At 39.5% G+C, this 15676-nt stretch overlaps 1 protein-coding gene across 2 annotated transcripts in view; it reads left to right on the top strand.

Moving 5' to 3' along the window:
• The window catches only part of PKN2 (protein kinase N2), a 116549-nt gene that overhangs the window by 60648 nt on the left and 40225 nt on the right, over positions 1-15676 (top strand). For both annotated transcript variants that reach the window (XM_034780323.1, XM_034780324.1), the window contains exon 3: positions 10931-11082. In XM_034780323.1, coding sequence (XP_034636214.1) covers positions 10931-11082 — 152 coding nt within the window. The remainder of the gene's footprint in view (positions 1-10930; positions 11083-15676) is intronic.

Here is a 15676-nt window from a genome sequence, read left to right as displayed (position 1 = left end):
GAGCATTGCAGAGAACTAAAGTGGCTGATGAAGAGGTGAAGAAATAGGAGATACCTATATTGCAGGTGGATTCTTGTTTAAAAATCTGTACAGGCTTAAATTTGGAGTCTTTTTTTAAATAGAGTGACTTCAGAAGTGGGAGAGTGGAGATACTTGTCACATCCCACTTCCTCTCTTAAGTGGAACACTTTAAAAGCGGTCACGTTTTTGAGATTTGCAGTGCTATTTGTCTACAGGAAGAATCATTATATGTATTACAATCGCATCTGAGATTGGGGTCTCATTTTGCTGGATGCTGTACGTAAATCAGTCCCTGCAGGTTTTACTCTGCAATTGGTATTTGAAAGGCGCACTATTGATTTTAAATGTAAACATTTTTTAAAATCAAGGTTTTGATAGAGCACTTTTAAATAGTATGTTTTGATTTCAAAAAGTCTTTAATTTTTTTAGTTTTTCTGCTTCTCTGTTGCTATTCAATAAGGGATGGGAAAGGTGTTTGTCATGTTCAAGAGCAACAACACTAAACAAATGGGGCCAATCCTGCCTGTCTCCATTCCCCTTCGTTTCTCTCTTTGCACTCACCTGCCTGCTAGCTTTTTGGTTTTAGTTTCAGCTTCTCTAGGACCAGGTAGTTTTCAGTTAGTAGTAAACATCTTCCCCAGGGTCTGGGAAAGAATGTGCATACAGCTCTGCCACAAGAGAAGTTCAGCAGTGATGTTTACTAGTGAGTGATTCGAGAAGTGCAACTTACCATCAACAAAAAAGTGTAGCTCATGAGCTGGGTCAGAAGAACCAGGGGAAGGAGTCTGACTTTTCCTTTGATCCCTTCCTGAGAAGGCCAGAGTTATCCAGCAGAGGCTTCCCAATACCTCTTGCTAACAAGTGGTAGCTCCAAAACTCTTTGGGCCCTCTTTGTCTTCCATACTGGAGCTTTAAAGTGAAAGACACAGGAGATGACTCTTCTTTTTTTTTTTTTTCTCCCCCTCCCCCCCACCCCCCCAGCATGAGCAGGGGAGACTGTATCTTCAGGTTGCTGCTCTGAAAGTTCTTGCAACAAACTACCAACCACAAGATTAATAGGTGTCTGCTTCCATTTGCTTTTACTTGGTGTTAATCTCACTATTTACTCAGTGCTATTTCTGAATTTTCTTTTTTATCTAATTGCTCTTTTTAAGTCCATACAGAGTTTTTACAGTCTTGCTTTTAGTGATTATTTCAATATTGTCCTATCAAAGTATGTCATCATTTTTATATTTTGATAATTACACATACACCTCTACCCCGATATAATGCGACCCGATATAACACGAATTCGGATATAATGCGGTAAAGCAGTGCTCTGGGGGGGATAGGGCTGCACACTCAGTGGATCAAAGCAAGTTCGATATAACGCGGTTTCACCTATAACGCAGTAAGATTTTTTTTTTTGGCTCCCGAGGACAGTGTTGTATCGAGGTAGAGGTGTATACAGTAAATTCCTTGCATCTAGGGGTATGTGTGCATATTTAAGTCTCCTGGGGTGGGGAGGGTGTTTCTTATGAACTAGAGCTAAGAACAAGAAGATATATACATTGAATTCATATCAGTTATTCCTATGGAAGCCTTAAATTCTTTAACATATTTCGCAACCTTTCTGAAGACTAGAAACCTTAGGAATCTTGTTAGTGTTTAAGTTGATAATTGAGGAAAAACTTAGTTCTAATATTGAGATGTTTGTTTTTCTTGTACACCATTTGCCTGTGTAATTTAAATTTATTTTCTCTCGGAACTCCTTCCATGTTAATTCACAGAAAAAACCTCCTGCTATCAGTAAATTTTCTGTCTTTCTCAAGACTGAGAATTGATGTGCTGATACAACCTCTTTTGATAATGGATGTACATGGACTAGGTGGTATGCTGGGTTAATATTAAACTCCTGGCTTCAGTCATAAATTTATGTGTTAGTGAGCATCTATCCATCGCAAAATCAAACTGGTAATCTTTGTTTGAAAGGCTCAGATGTATGAACTTTAATATCTAAGGGGAGGTGGCTAGACCGTGGAGATCACCATCTTTTTATATTCAGAGGACTGACTCACTCTCTATCCTGGATCAAAGGTGTTCTCTTTGGAGTTTTCAGGGAAAGCTGATTGTCCACTTTCTCATCTGGCCTCTTTAAAGGTGCTCATTATGAACCCCAAAATTCATAATCTTTGAGGGTGCTGGGAATGCCTGTCTTTCCATCGGATAGCAGTACTCTCCTATTCTTAGTACACTTCAGACTTCAGGATTACATGGAAATTTATATTTAGCACAGAAGCTTGGGAGCCACTGTGAGTTCTGCAATAACCATATGCTAGATTGTGGGGACATCCCACCTAGCACGTGGACGGTAGGGAACTCCCAGTAGTTGCTTAGTTATAGATTAAACTACAGGTTACAACTTTTTCCTGCCCAGTGTTCATGCATTTGGGGGACAGTTGTCCCTTGCCTTTCAGAATATGGGGAGAAGGTACCCTAAGACTTGGTGACATGGTCTCAGACTGGCCTTGTGAGAGAAGAAGACTAACAGCTGTGAAAATAGCATTTGCTTCGGTCACCATGGCCTCTTTGTGGATCTTCAGTCATGTTTGTGGAAAGCAGTAAAGTCAACTTAGTTCTCCTTTGCTTGCTGGATTCAGGGTTCTAGACAAATAAATTTCATAGTCCCACTTAAGAATAAAAGAACTGGGTTTTTGCAGGTCAGAATTATGGTATGTTGATTAAGTGATGTACGGATGAGGCACCTGAATGCAGTGTGATTCATTAGATAGCGCTGGGACTGGAACTCTGGAGACCCTGGGTTCTCTCTCTCTCTCTCTCTCTCTCTCTCTCTCTCACTAATTTGCTATGGAAATTTGGGAAAGTCATTTACCTCTCCTTGCATGTTTTCTTATCTATAAAATGTCTGTAAAGATAATCTTTGTATAACACTGTCAGGATTTACAGAAGGAAGATGCTACGCAAATGTTAGTACGGACTCTTCTTATGGCACAGCATCTAACTGTAGCCAGTACAACTTTTTATTAGGGCTGTCAAGCGATTAAAAACATTAATTGTGATTAATCGCGATTAATTGTACTGTTGGTAATGGAATACCATTTATTTAAATATTTTTGGATGTTTTCTACATTTTCAAATATATTGATTTCAATTACAACACAGAATACAAAGTGTACAGTGCTCACTTTATATTTATTTTTGATTACAACCTAATACAAGCACTGTAGTGCAATCTCTTTATTATGAAAGTTGAACTTACAAATATAGAATTATGTACAAAAAATAACTGCGTTAAAAAATAAAACAGTGTAAAACTTTAGAACCTACAAGTCCACTCACTCCTACTTCATCAAATTGCTTAGACAAATAAGTTTGGTTACAATTTGCAGGAGATAATGCTGCCCACGTCTTGTTTACAGTGTCACCTGAAAGTGAGAACAGGCTTTCACATAGCATTGTTGTAGCCAGCATCGCAAGATATTTACGTGCCAGATGTTCCAAAGATTCATATGTCCCTTCATGCTTTAACCACCATTCCAGAAAACATGTGTCCATGCTGATGACGGGTTCTGCTCGATAACGATCCAAAGTAGAGCAGACCGATGCATGTTCATTTTCATCATCTGAGTCAGTTGCCACCAGCAGAAGGTTGACTTTCTTTTTTGATGGTTTGGATTCTGTAGTTCCCACATCAGTGTTGCTCTTTTAAGACATCTGAAAGCATTCTCCACACCTCGTCTGTCTCAGATTTTGAAAGGCACTTCAGATTCTTAAACCTTGGGTTGAGTGCTGTATCTGTCCTTCAAAATCTCACATTGGTACCTTCATTGCGTTTTGTCAAATCTGCTGTGAAAGTGTTCTTAAAATGAACAGGTGCTGGGTAATCATCCGAGAAAAACATCCAAAATATTTAATAAATTTCAATTGGTATTCTATTGTTTAACAGTGCGATTAATTGCGATTAATTTTTTTAATCGCAGTTAATATTTTTGAGTTAATCGCATGAGTTAACGGTGATTAATCAACAGCCCTACATTTTTGGAACATCAGATTCAGTTTATTTTTTTTCACACACGCACATACTTGCCATAACTGTTACAAATTAAATTGCTAATAAATCTAATTTACAGAAATGTATATGAATTATAAAAGTTGTTTTGATGGTGCTTTGGCTGCAGCGCTACATGTCTTAATGCCATAAGAAATGATTTTCAGCAGCCACTTCAAGAGGAGGATTAGATGAGGAATTGGCATTAAACCTCAGTCATTAAGCACAGATTGCTCAAAAAGCTGTAGCATTGAACCATTAGGTTTCAGCATATTTTCTCTGATTCAAAGGTAATAGCTTTTGCCACAACATAGAATAGGTTTTTTCTCTGTTACAGAGTTGCTGGTGAATCTAGCCTTGTTTTAGAAGTAAGGCTTTGTATCTAGATCTCTCGTTATCTTTGAGAATGTTACATTATTCAAAGTGAGAGGCGTAGTTTTAGGAAACTTAAGTCAATGTGGTGGTGTTTAACCCAGTAAAAAGTATTGGACTGTATTGGCTATGTGTAAATTATGCTTCATTGTCAAACAAGATTATGGATTCTTGGTGGCCATTACTACTGAAAATCTGAAGGATTAATTCTAATCCAAAATATGGGCATGTTTGTTTTGTTGTTGCCTTGTGCATGTATGTAGTAGTGTGTTTCAAGTTATCTTAATACTCTCCCATGTATCTTAAGACTAGAATTTACATAGAACAGTTACTCAAGTAGCACAATGCTGAACTAGTTGACTTGTAACACATGAACAGTTTATTCATATAATACTTATAATATTCAGACTCCTGTTTAGCTAGATACCCCGGGAGGTACTACTGTATTGTTGTTGCAGAACACCTTTTTGGGGGGAGAAAATATGAGGCATTCTTCCTTACCTCATCACGCTTTTTTTTTCTGTGCCTTATTTAGTCTCTTCTCCCATAATTATTCTTCTGTTACTTGCTTACAGTTACACAGCATAGAACTAATGGGCAGGAGGTAGATTTAACCAAAATGGCAGGGAATGGGAAAGGTAAAAGAGAGCCATGATGAAGAGGAGAGACAATGTGGAGGACACAATTAGAAAGGCTAATGCTACCTGAAAAATGATTTTTTCAGTGAAAGAACATGATAAAAATGGGAAGAAAATTAAAATAAGTTTAAAAAAAACTAAGATTTTGTGAAACACTTATTTTGTGCACCATTTCTGTGAAAGAACAATATTGATGCAATCTGATACTTACTGGCTGCTTTGGTGGTACTAAAATTTTCCCAGTTTTATGCTATACTTTGGAAGTCTCCATTAGGTTAGTGTTGGAGTTTTGCATAAATGTAGCTTCTGCATAGTATTCAAAAGCTACCAAAACAAGATTATTGTAGTTTATTAATAAGCATTATAAATTTTGAAACTGCTGATAACCATGTGGAACAATTTTTCTTATCCATTCCATTGCCTTTGAACTTACTTTGTGTTCAAGGAAAGAGTACTGATATGATCTCCTAGCATGAGCTGTTGGTAGTAAAAACACAGCAATGTGCATCTCAGGCGCTTGTTGGTATGACACTGAAGGAGCTAAAATACAATTAAATAATTGAAAATAAGATTAAAGTTAACTAGTTACCAAGGGTGCTTGCTTCTAATTGAATAGCTTAGCAGCATGCAGTAGTACCATCTGGGACACCAAATTCAGAAAGCAACCTGGGTTCCCAGATCTCATGCTGAGCTTGTTGAAAAGATAATGCACTTAGCATCCAAGGCAAGAATCCCCACAGAAATGCATGACAGTTTCAGAAGGAGATGAGTTCAATTATTCCACTAATGACTGCAATTTGGGTGGCAGTGTTCATCGAAGTGAGGATTTAGAAGCAAAAACCATGTTTGCTAATAAGTACTGTACAAATCAAGCTGAAGAGACTTTACCCCCCCCCCCCCAAAAAAAAAAAAAGTCCAAAGAATAAAAAATAAAGGTCATGGTCATATATTATGAACAGAAACATTTCAAACTGAAAATTACCATGATTCAAATTTAACCCTGTCTTGTTTAAAAATGTGAGAAATGGGTCATCAGTGAGTTAAAATATTTTCTTTAACTTGTTTTGTGAATTTGGTGAATTAGTCTCTCTCACAAAAGCAAAAGACTGAAACTGTTAAAAAAAAATATTATGTAGTGCAAGCAACTGATGTAAGTGTTGCCACTCAACTCTGCCAGTACCCACTAGTTTTAACCAAAAACACTTGTGTTTTCTAGTCTGAGCAAAAATTATCATGCTAGTTATGGGAACCAGATAGACATCCACTAAAATCTGTATTAAAAGCCAAACTACTTCATTCATTACATAAACTAACTTCATCTAGGCATCAATAGGTGAAAGGCTGTTAATCCACAGTACAGTAAAACTCTCCCCATCTGCTGTAAGATTACAGGCTTCATTAGTATAAAAACTAAAGGATGCAGTATACAAATTAAATCCTGCATTTTCATTATTGTGCAAGCAAATGTGGCTAAATAATTGGAGAACCTTTTATTCACACATACCTCTTCCACCTGAAAAATACTTTTTGTACCAGTTTAGCAAAGTACTTAAGATCATGTTTAATTTTAAGCTTAAATGACCTGGATTAATTTATTCCTCTTGTTTTGTGTTATGGTACTGCTTAACTGGCCCCAATTGAGACTGGAGCCACATTGTACTAGGTACTGTACAAATATAGAATGAGAGACCGCTCCTGCCCCAAAATACTTACAACCTAAACAGACAATACAGAGAGAGGGGACATTAAAGGCATTGCTGGTAGTGCTGCCTATAGTTAAGGTTGCCCAACACTTTCAACTATAAGATCCTGTTTTCAGTTGCTTAAAACTTTAACCATTCACCTGAAATTGTCTATGCTAGATGCCTGCTTCACGGTGTTTCCTTCTTTTTTATTGGAGGTGGGGGAGGGGAAGAACTTCAGCAAAAAATGGTTCTATTGTTTTCTATTGTATTTTCAAAAATACATTGTTTTGCTCTTGTTAAATTCCAACAGCCATTTCCTTGAGAAGATCTAATGCCTCCATGCTTGGGAGCAGTGACTCAGAATTTACAAGGGCATTTGCCCTTGTTAGAGATGTGCCTTTTGCCTTCTGCTATGAAAGCCAAATTTGAGTTGGTTAAGTTGTCAGTTTCTGAAAAAATATAGTTCAGACATACACAGTAAAGGTCTGTTGGAGGCAGGCAGTATGCATAGGACTATGGAGTCCTAGGAGTGCTGAGGCACCCCCTGGCTTGAAGTGGTTTCCATCATATAGAGGTTTAGAGTTTGGTATAGTGGCTCTCAGCTCCCCCACTATACAAATTGTTCCAGCACTCCTGGCAGTATGTTCTCTGAGGATTGTCTTCAATCAGCATGCTCCATCCCTACAGAGCAACTGAATGTGCTCTGTCCTGCAGGGGCTAAGCAGAAATTTCCCTGCTTTTGTTCCTCTAGATTAGTGGTTTTCAAACTGTGAGTCACAACCCAGAATTGGGTCGCGGAATGGAAGGCATTGGGTCGCAGCGGCTCTGGTCAGCACCGCCGACTGGGCCATTAAAAGTTCCGTCAGTGGTGCTGTCTGGCTAAGGCAGGCTAGTCCCTACCTGTTCTGATACCACGCTGTGCCCCAGAAGCGGCCAGCAGAAGGTCTGGCTCCTAGGTGGGGGGGCCACGGGGTCTGCGCACTGCCCCTTCCCTGAGCACCAGCTCTGCAGTCCCATTGGCCGGTTCCCGGACAATGGGAGCTGGAGGAGGGGGCGGTGTTGCGGGCAAGAGCCGCGCAGAGCCGCTTGCGCACCTCCACCTAGGAGCCAGACCTGCTGCTGGCCGCTTCTGGGGCGCAGCGCCTGCCTCTGAACCCCTGCTGTGCTGCTGACTGGAAGCCACCCGAGGTAAGCCTGTGCCCCAAACGCCTCATCCCCAGCCCAGAGTCCTGACCCCCTCCTGCACCCCAACCCTCTGCCCCAGCCCAGAGCCCCCTCCCACACCCTGAACTCCTAATTCCCGGCCCCACCTCACAGCCCTCACCCCTGCACCCCAACTCTGTCCTAGTCCTGAGCCCCTCCCACACCCCAAACCCATCATCTCCAGCTCCGTTGAGTCCCAGGCATCAACAATTTTCTTCAGCTGGGTCTCCAGAAAAAAAGTTTGGCCCCTAGAGCAGTGGTTTTCAATGTGATATCAGGCGGGGGCTCCCAGTGACCCTCCGCTAGCAATCAGGCATCAAGGAGGAAGCAACCTGACTTAAATGCAAAGGAGTCGGGGAAGGATTAGGCAGGGGACAATAGGAGCTAGGTACGGTAGTGGAATATGAGTTGGGAAAGAGGAGAGTGGCTGGGAAAATAGGAGCACAAACGCAGAAGTCTATAACCATTAGAGAACTCTCCCCTCTAAAACCTGGTAACGAATGTAAGATTCTGGAGTCTCAATGTTCTTTGCTGTCTAGTATACAGCTTGAAAATCACTAGCAAAATGGATTTTTTTTCTCCTCTAGTAGTTGATCCACATTGAAGGTAACAGCCTACTATTGCTACAAGTTACTCAGTAAGCTCAAATAAAGTGTTTTGTTGTGGACCTAAAGGTCCCAACCCTGCTGATGACCCATGTAAGGGTCACTTTGGTTCTACCTGATGGAGGAATCATGTTGTTAAAAACTATTATAATGCATATGCACAAGGTGACTGAATTACAGTTGCACAGTATTTCTTAACGTTTGAGTGTTTTACTCTGGAACCGTAATGTGCTTTTAATGTAGGGGAAGGGTTCCATAATTTCCTAAGTATGTGTGTTTTAAAAAGCAACTGTGAAAACAAACTTAATCATATGCAACTATAATGACTCCACATGGGTCATCAGAAAGGTTGGAGACTTTACCACTTGAGCTAATTGAGTAACTGGTAATTATTCTGTGTAAATAATATGCAAGTAGAGTAGATGATGTGATGGCTTGCACAGGTTATGATAATTATGACATTGGTTTTGTTTACATTTTTGAGTGGGAAAATTGGTAGGTGAGGATTAGCTGAATGGAATGACCAAAAAAAAAAAGCTGGGGAGAGGGAACATGGAAGCATGTGGGATAGGTTTATCTTAAACCTGTCCCCGTCATCTTAAACTAAGCTGAAATAAGACTATTTAAACAGAAATAGTTTCCAACCAGCCTCTGGAACTGGTTTAACAAAGACAGTTTAAAGAAACTTAAATTATACCAATGCAATTCTACACTTAGGCCGGGGCTAAGACCCAGAAGACAGGATGTCCTGGGAAACCCAGAAGGAATAACTTTGGTGGTTTTAAAAAAGTTATTTTTATTAACCTGAGTTTTTGGGCAGAAAGGATGAAGTAAGACTTTAGGAGGCATCTGAATGAGGAAAGTGTGGTGCAGAAGACAATTGAGAAAATTGCTGCACCAAAAGCGGTTGTTATGGGAAATCTGAGAGCAGCCTTGACAGAGATTGAAGTCTGTAAGAGAAAAATTATACAGTAGACTTGAAAGCAAATGCATTAAATCTCCAAAACTGCTATATATGCTACTTATCAAACAGTTCTGCAGAAGTAATGTGAAATAGCAGATGCTAAAAAGTAAATGGCATTTGGAATTGGGAAGTTGCTAATGTAGTGCCTCTTTCTTTTTCTGTGTGTGTGTGTGTATGTATATATATATATATATATATATATATATATATATATATATATATTATTAAAACAAGAAGTTCTCAGGAAGTTGAACAGTGATCCTCATTTTAGTTCCAAGGAAAGTAATTGAAAATTTACGTAAGAATAGAATATCCCAACACTCTGTTAAGTATAACCTTCTAGGGACAAACCAGGATGGCTTCTCTAATATAGTGCCTCTCTATTTTATATCTTTTAAGCAGAAAATAATTTAGATGATGTGGTGAACACAATTTACTTGGCTTTTCAGAAAGCTTTGGTTAGGGGCCCTATTAGCCACAGGTTAAAGGACAAAATCTTACTGGGGATTAAAACTGGTTAAGCAATAGGAAATAATTCAGTGAACTCTGATTCTTAGAATGGAGAGAAATTAGTAGTTTATGTTCCAGGAGATGGAATTTGGACAAGTGACTAACATACTTCTTATCTAGAGGAGGAAGTAGATGACAAGTCATGGAACTTGTTGATGACGGTATAACTTGGTTGGTAAAAGCTGCAGCAAATTCTGTTAAAAAAAGGAATAGGGATCTAAAATAATAACATTCCCAAGCAAGAATATATCATTCTCCATTCCCGAGTTATAATTTTTTCAGTAATCTGGCTGCTCAGTTAATTATCCAGATACCTGTGATTCCATTAGTTCCCCTGAATCAGCAATCAGCACAGTATATACATACTGTAAGGAAGAGTTCATGTTATCAGTTCCTTCATCTTGCTGTAAACTGCATATGGCATGTCTCTAATGATTGAAATAATGTTAGATATAATGTATTTAATGTATCTGTTTGTAGACCTTGCCAATCACCATTGAATATGGTCATCCAGGAACCTTTCTTCTTTTTCTAGTTTAAGTTGGGTTTGAGAGTTTGGGAAGGCTTAATGGTAAACTACACTTTGTACTTAAACTTTAGACATCTTAGAACAGACACATTCTCCATGGGGACAGATAAACAAAGCTGGGAACCTTTTACCACCCCAGTCAGTGATTCATGTGTGTTAGCCCATGTGCAGGAATCACTGGGCTTTCACTGCATTTTTCATACTAAAGCATATTTGCAATATTGTCTCAAAATATCTCTGCACAGTTTTAATATTTAAATACAAAGCTTTCTCTTTGTTAAACATTGTGTTTGAAGTATATTAGAAAAGCTTTATTGACTCACTATGAAAATTACATCTTGTATTTAATTCACAGAGTGTCCCAGAACACCAGATACTCCAAACAGTGACCCTCGTTTTTCTACTAACAACAGATTGATGGTCTTAAAAAAGCAATTGGATATAGAACTGAAGGTAAAGCAAGGAGCAGAGAATATGATACAAATGTATTCAAATGGCTCTTCAAAGGTAAGGCTTTGGAATGCTTATAGAACACTGAAATAACCAAAAATATAAAAATCATGTAGTTTGAACATATGAACAGTGTACTATTTTTTTATTTCAAGAAACTACATAGTAATGTAGAACTTAGAGACAATTAATATTATACCCTTCACCCCCAGAAGTGTAGTTTCATCCCATCAAAGGTGCTTATTAAGAGTAGTTTAATTTTCATCAGTTCTATCCCCATGGGTTTCAACCTACATAATAAATCGAGTTTATGAAATCTAGCACCTATTAATCTTTGATTATGCATGATTCACTTTGAAAAGCAGGGCAAGCTGTGTAGTGCGCTGTATGGTGTGACACATTGTGATGCTTATTCTGGGTATTACAGCTTTTATGAAGGGAAATCATGCCTCACCAATCTATTAGAATACTTTGAGGGAGTCAACAAGTGTGTGGACAAGGGTAATCCAGTGGATACAGTGTACTTGGACTTTCAGAAAGTCTTTGACAAGGTCCCTCATCAAAGGCTGATAAGCAAAGTACACAGTCATGGGATAAGAAGGAAGATCCTTCATGGATCAGTATCTGATTAAAAGATAGGAAACAAAGGGTAGGAATAAATGGTCAGCTTTTGCAATGGAGAGAGGTAAATAGCAGGGTTCCCTAAGGATCTGTACTGGAACCTGTTCTGTTTAACATATTTATAAATTATGTGGCAAAGGGGGTGAAGGGTGAGGTGGCAAAATTTGCAGATGATACAAAATAGTTAAATCCAAAACTGACTGTGAAGAGTTGCAAAGGAATCTCACAAAACTGGGTGACTGGGCAACAAAATGGTATATGAAATTGAGTGTTGATAAATTAAAGTAATGCACATTGGAAAATATAATCCCAACTATACATATAAAATGATGGGGCTCTAAATTAGCTGTTACCACTCAAGAAAGAGATCCTGGAGTCACTGTGGATAGTTCCCTGAAAACATCTGCTCAATGTGCAGCAGCAGTCAAAAAAAAAAAACTACCTATGTTGGGAACTATTCAGAATGGGATATATAACGAAACAGAAAATATCAAAATGCCACTGTACAACTCCCACCCACACCTTGAATACTGCATGCAGTTGTGGTTGCCCCATCTCAAAAAAAGATATATTAGAATTGGAAAAAAGTACAGAGAAGGGCAACAAAAATGATTAGTGGTTTGGAAAAGCTTCCATATGAGGAGAGATAAAAAGACTGGGATTATTCAGTCTAGAGGGATTTGATAGATATCTATAAAATCATGAACCGTATCAAGAAAGTGAATAGGAAAGTATTATTTACCCCTTCACATAACACACAAACCAGGGGTCACCTAATGAAATTAATAGGCAGCAAGTTTAAAAAAGTACAAAAGGAAGTCCTTCTTCACATAATGCACAGTCTACCTGTGGAACTCATTGTTAGGGGATTCGGTGAAGGCCAGAAGTATAACTGGGTTCAAAAAAGAATTTGATAAGTTAATGGAGGATTGGTCTATCTGGCTATTAGCGAAGATGGTCAGGGAATGTAACCCCATGCTCTGGTGGGTCTCTAAACCTCTAACTGCAAGAAGCTGGGCCTAAACACTGCCTTGTTCTTTCCTTCTGAAGCATCTGGCACTGGCTTCTGTCAAAAGATTGGATACTGAGCTAGATGGACCATTGATTGGACCCAGTATGGCTGCTCTTATGTACATAAGAGTGGTGCACCTTTTTAATCCATTGGGCTAAAGGATGATTTGACCAAGATTTTTGAGCTCTAATGTTCATGCCAGTCAAGCAGAATGTGTCTTTGCAAAATATGCCTATGAAAGGCATACATCCGTTTTAGTCAACAGTAACAGATTCTTGTACAAAGACAAACATTCAGTCTTTTCCTCCCATTTTATAGGGAAACTATCAGGATTTTATGAATCTACTATTAATCTTTCTAAATATAAAGTGTATTAGTTCTTTTTAAGGTGTGATCGTTCTAATTTTTCTAATGTGGAGGAACACTTGGAAGAAAGCTAAAGAGAAAACTTACTTAAATGTAAGGATTTTTTTGTAGATGTCTTGATATTCTATATAGTAATAGTCTTACAATCTAACTTTCAGACATTAACAAATGTTACAATAGAGCTAAATAAATTATAAATCTGAATTTATATAATACACACATACAGTAGAATCAAAGATGTTCAAGGAAAAATGTATAGAGGAAAACTAAATGGCTTCTCTTTAATTTTGTGGCTCACATATTATTATTTTTATGATGTACATAGTTCTAGATGAGTCATCTAACCAAGGCTTTTTTAAACCAAACACGGAAATATTGATTTATTCGTGGATATGAAGGAAGTCTCAATATTCAAATGAGCAAAATCAGACAGCACCTAATACCCTTCTTTCTTATGTAAAAACCCTTCCCCTCCCCCATGATATCTTTCTTGAGTGTAACTAAGAGTGGATGAATGCAACAGCCAATGAAGGGAAGTGCATTGATTCTCCAGCGGCACCGCAGAAAGAGTGATAACAGAATATGCTAAGAGTATATAAAATAATGAATGGTATACAGAAGGTAGATCAGATGTCTCTGTTTTGTCACGTAACACAAGACCAAGGGCACAGTCAATGAAATTGAAATGTGCCAAATTCAAAACTGATTTTTTTCCCCCATACAAAACAGTCTAGTGCTTAACTACTCTGACAGTTAGGAAGTTTTTCCTAATGTCCAAACTAAACCTCCCTTGCTGCAATTTAAGCCCATTGCTTCTTGTCCTATCCTCAGAAGTTAAGGAGAACAATGTTTATTCCTCCTTGTAACAACTTTTATGTACTTGAAAACTTGTCATGTTTCCCCTCAGTCTTTTCTCCAGACTGAACAAATCCAATTTTTTCAATGTTCCCTCATAGGTCATGTTTTCTAGACCTTTAATCATTTCTGTTGCTCTTTTCTGGACTTTCTCCAATTTGTCCATGTCTTTCCTGAAATTTGGCACCCAAAACTGGACACAGTACTCCAGTTGAGGTCTAATCAGCGTGAGGTAGAGTGGAAGAATTCCTTCTTGTGTCTTGCTTACTACACTCCTGCTAATACATCCCAGAATGATGTTTGCTTTTTTTGCGACAGTGTTATACTGTTGAATCATATTTAGCTTTTGATCCACTATGACCCCCAGATCTCTTTCTGCAGTATTCCTTCCTAGGTTATCATTTCCCATTTTGTATGTGTGCAACTGATTGTTCCTTCCTAAGTGGAGTACTTTGCATTTGTCCTTGTTGAATTTCATCCTATTTACTGCAGACCATTTCTCCCGTTTGTCCAGATGATTTTGAATTTTAATCCTGTCCTCCAAAGTACTTGCAACCTCTCCCAGCTTGGTATCATCTGCAAACTTTATAAGTATGCTCTCTATGCTATTATCTAAATCACTGATGAAGATAGTAAGCAGAACTGGACCCAGAACTGATCCCTGTGGAATCCCACTCGATATGCCCTTCCAGCTTGACTGTGACCCACTAATTATTGTTTGGGAATGGTTTTCCAACCAGTTATGCACCCACTTTATAGTAGCTCTATCTAGGTTGTAGTTCCCTAATTTGTTTGAGAAGGCCATGCGAGATAATATCAGAAGCCTTACTGAAGTCAAGATATACCACATCTACTGCTCCCCCCCACCCCATTCCCCTCAATCTGCATGGCTTGTTACCCTGTCAAAGAAAGCTACACCTCTACCCCGATATAACGCGACCTGATATAACACGAATTCGGATATAACGTGGTAAAGCAGTGCTCCCCGGGGGGGGGCTGCGCGCTCCGGCAGATCAAAGCAAGTTCGATAACGTGGTTTCACCTGTAACACAGTAAGACTTTTTTGGCTCCCGAGGACAGCGTTATATCAGGGTAGAGGTGTATTAGTTTGTTTTCACATGATTTGTTTTTGACAAATCAATGCTGACTGATATTTATCACCTTATTATCTTAGGTGTGTGCAAATTAATTGCTTAATTATTTACTCCATTATCTTTCCAGGTACTGAAGTTAAGCTGACTGGTCTATAATTCCCCGGGTTGTCCTTATTCCCCTTTTTAGAGTGGCACTATATTTGCCCTTTTTTCAATCCCCTGGAATCTCTCCCATCTTCCAGGAGTGTTCAAAGATAATTGCTAATGGCTCATATATCTCCTCAGTCAGCTCCTGGAGTGTAACAGGATCATAGGCGTGCGCATGGGGTGTGCCCAGGGACACCCTAATGCAGGGGTGGGAAAATGACCCCACTCACCCAGCGCAGCAAGCCGTGGGGTCCGCGCTCCCAGGCCGGAGTGCCCGGCCGGGCACAGCAAGTCGCTGGCCCCTCCCCCGCCTTCCTCCCCCTCCCCTGGAGCCATGCTGCTCTGGGGGCCGGGGCTGCGCGCTCCCGTGGGGCAGTGTTTGGCTCCGCGGGGAGGCAGACACGCTCCCCGCTCATCGGAGCCATGCTGCCGCACATGCAGTGTTCTGAGGGGCGGGGCTGCCCGCTCCTGCGGGGCAGCATGTCTGGCTCTGCACGGAGTCAGACATGCTGCTAGGAGCCTCATGGTAAGGGGTCTGGGGCCGGGGGGGGGGGGG

The sequence above is a fragment of the Trachemys scripta genome, chromosome 8 (genome assembly GCF_013100865.1).
Source record: "Trachemys scripta elegans isolate TJP31775 chromosome 8, CAS_Tse_1.0, whole genome shotgun sequence".
Classification (NCBI taxonomy): Eukaryota; Metazoa; Chordata; order Testudines; family Emydidae; genus Trachemys; species Trachemys scripta.
Note: the sequence above shows the minus strand (reverse complement) of the source record. Positions and strands in the feature narration are given on the sequence as shown.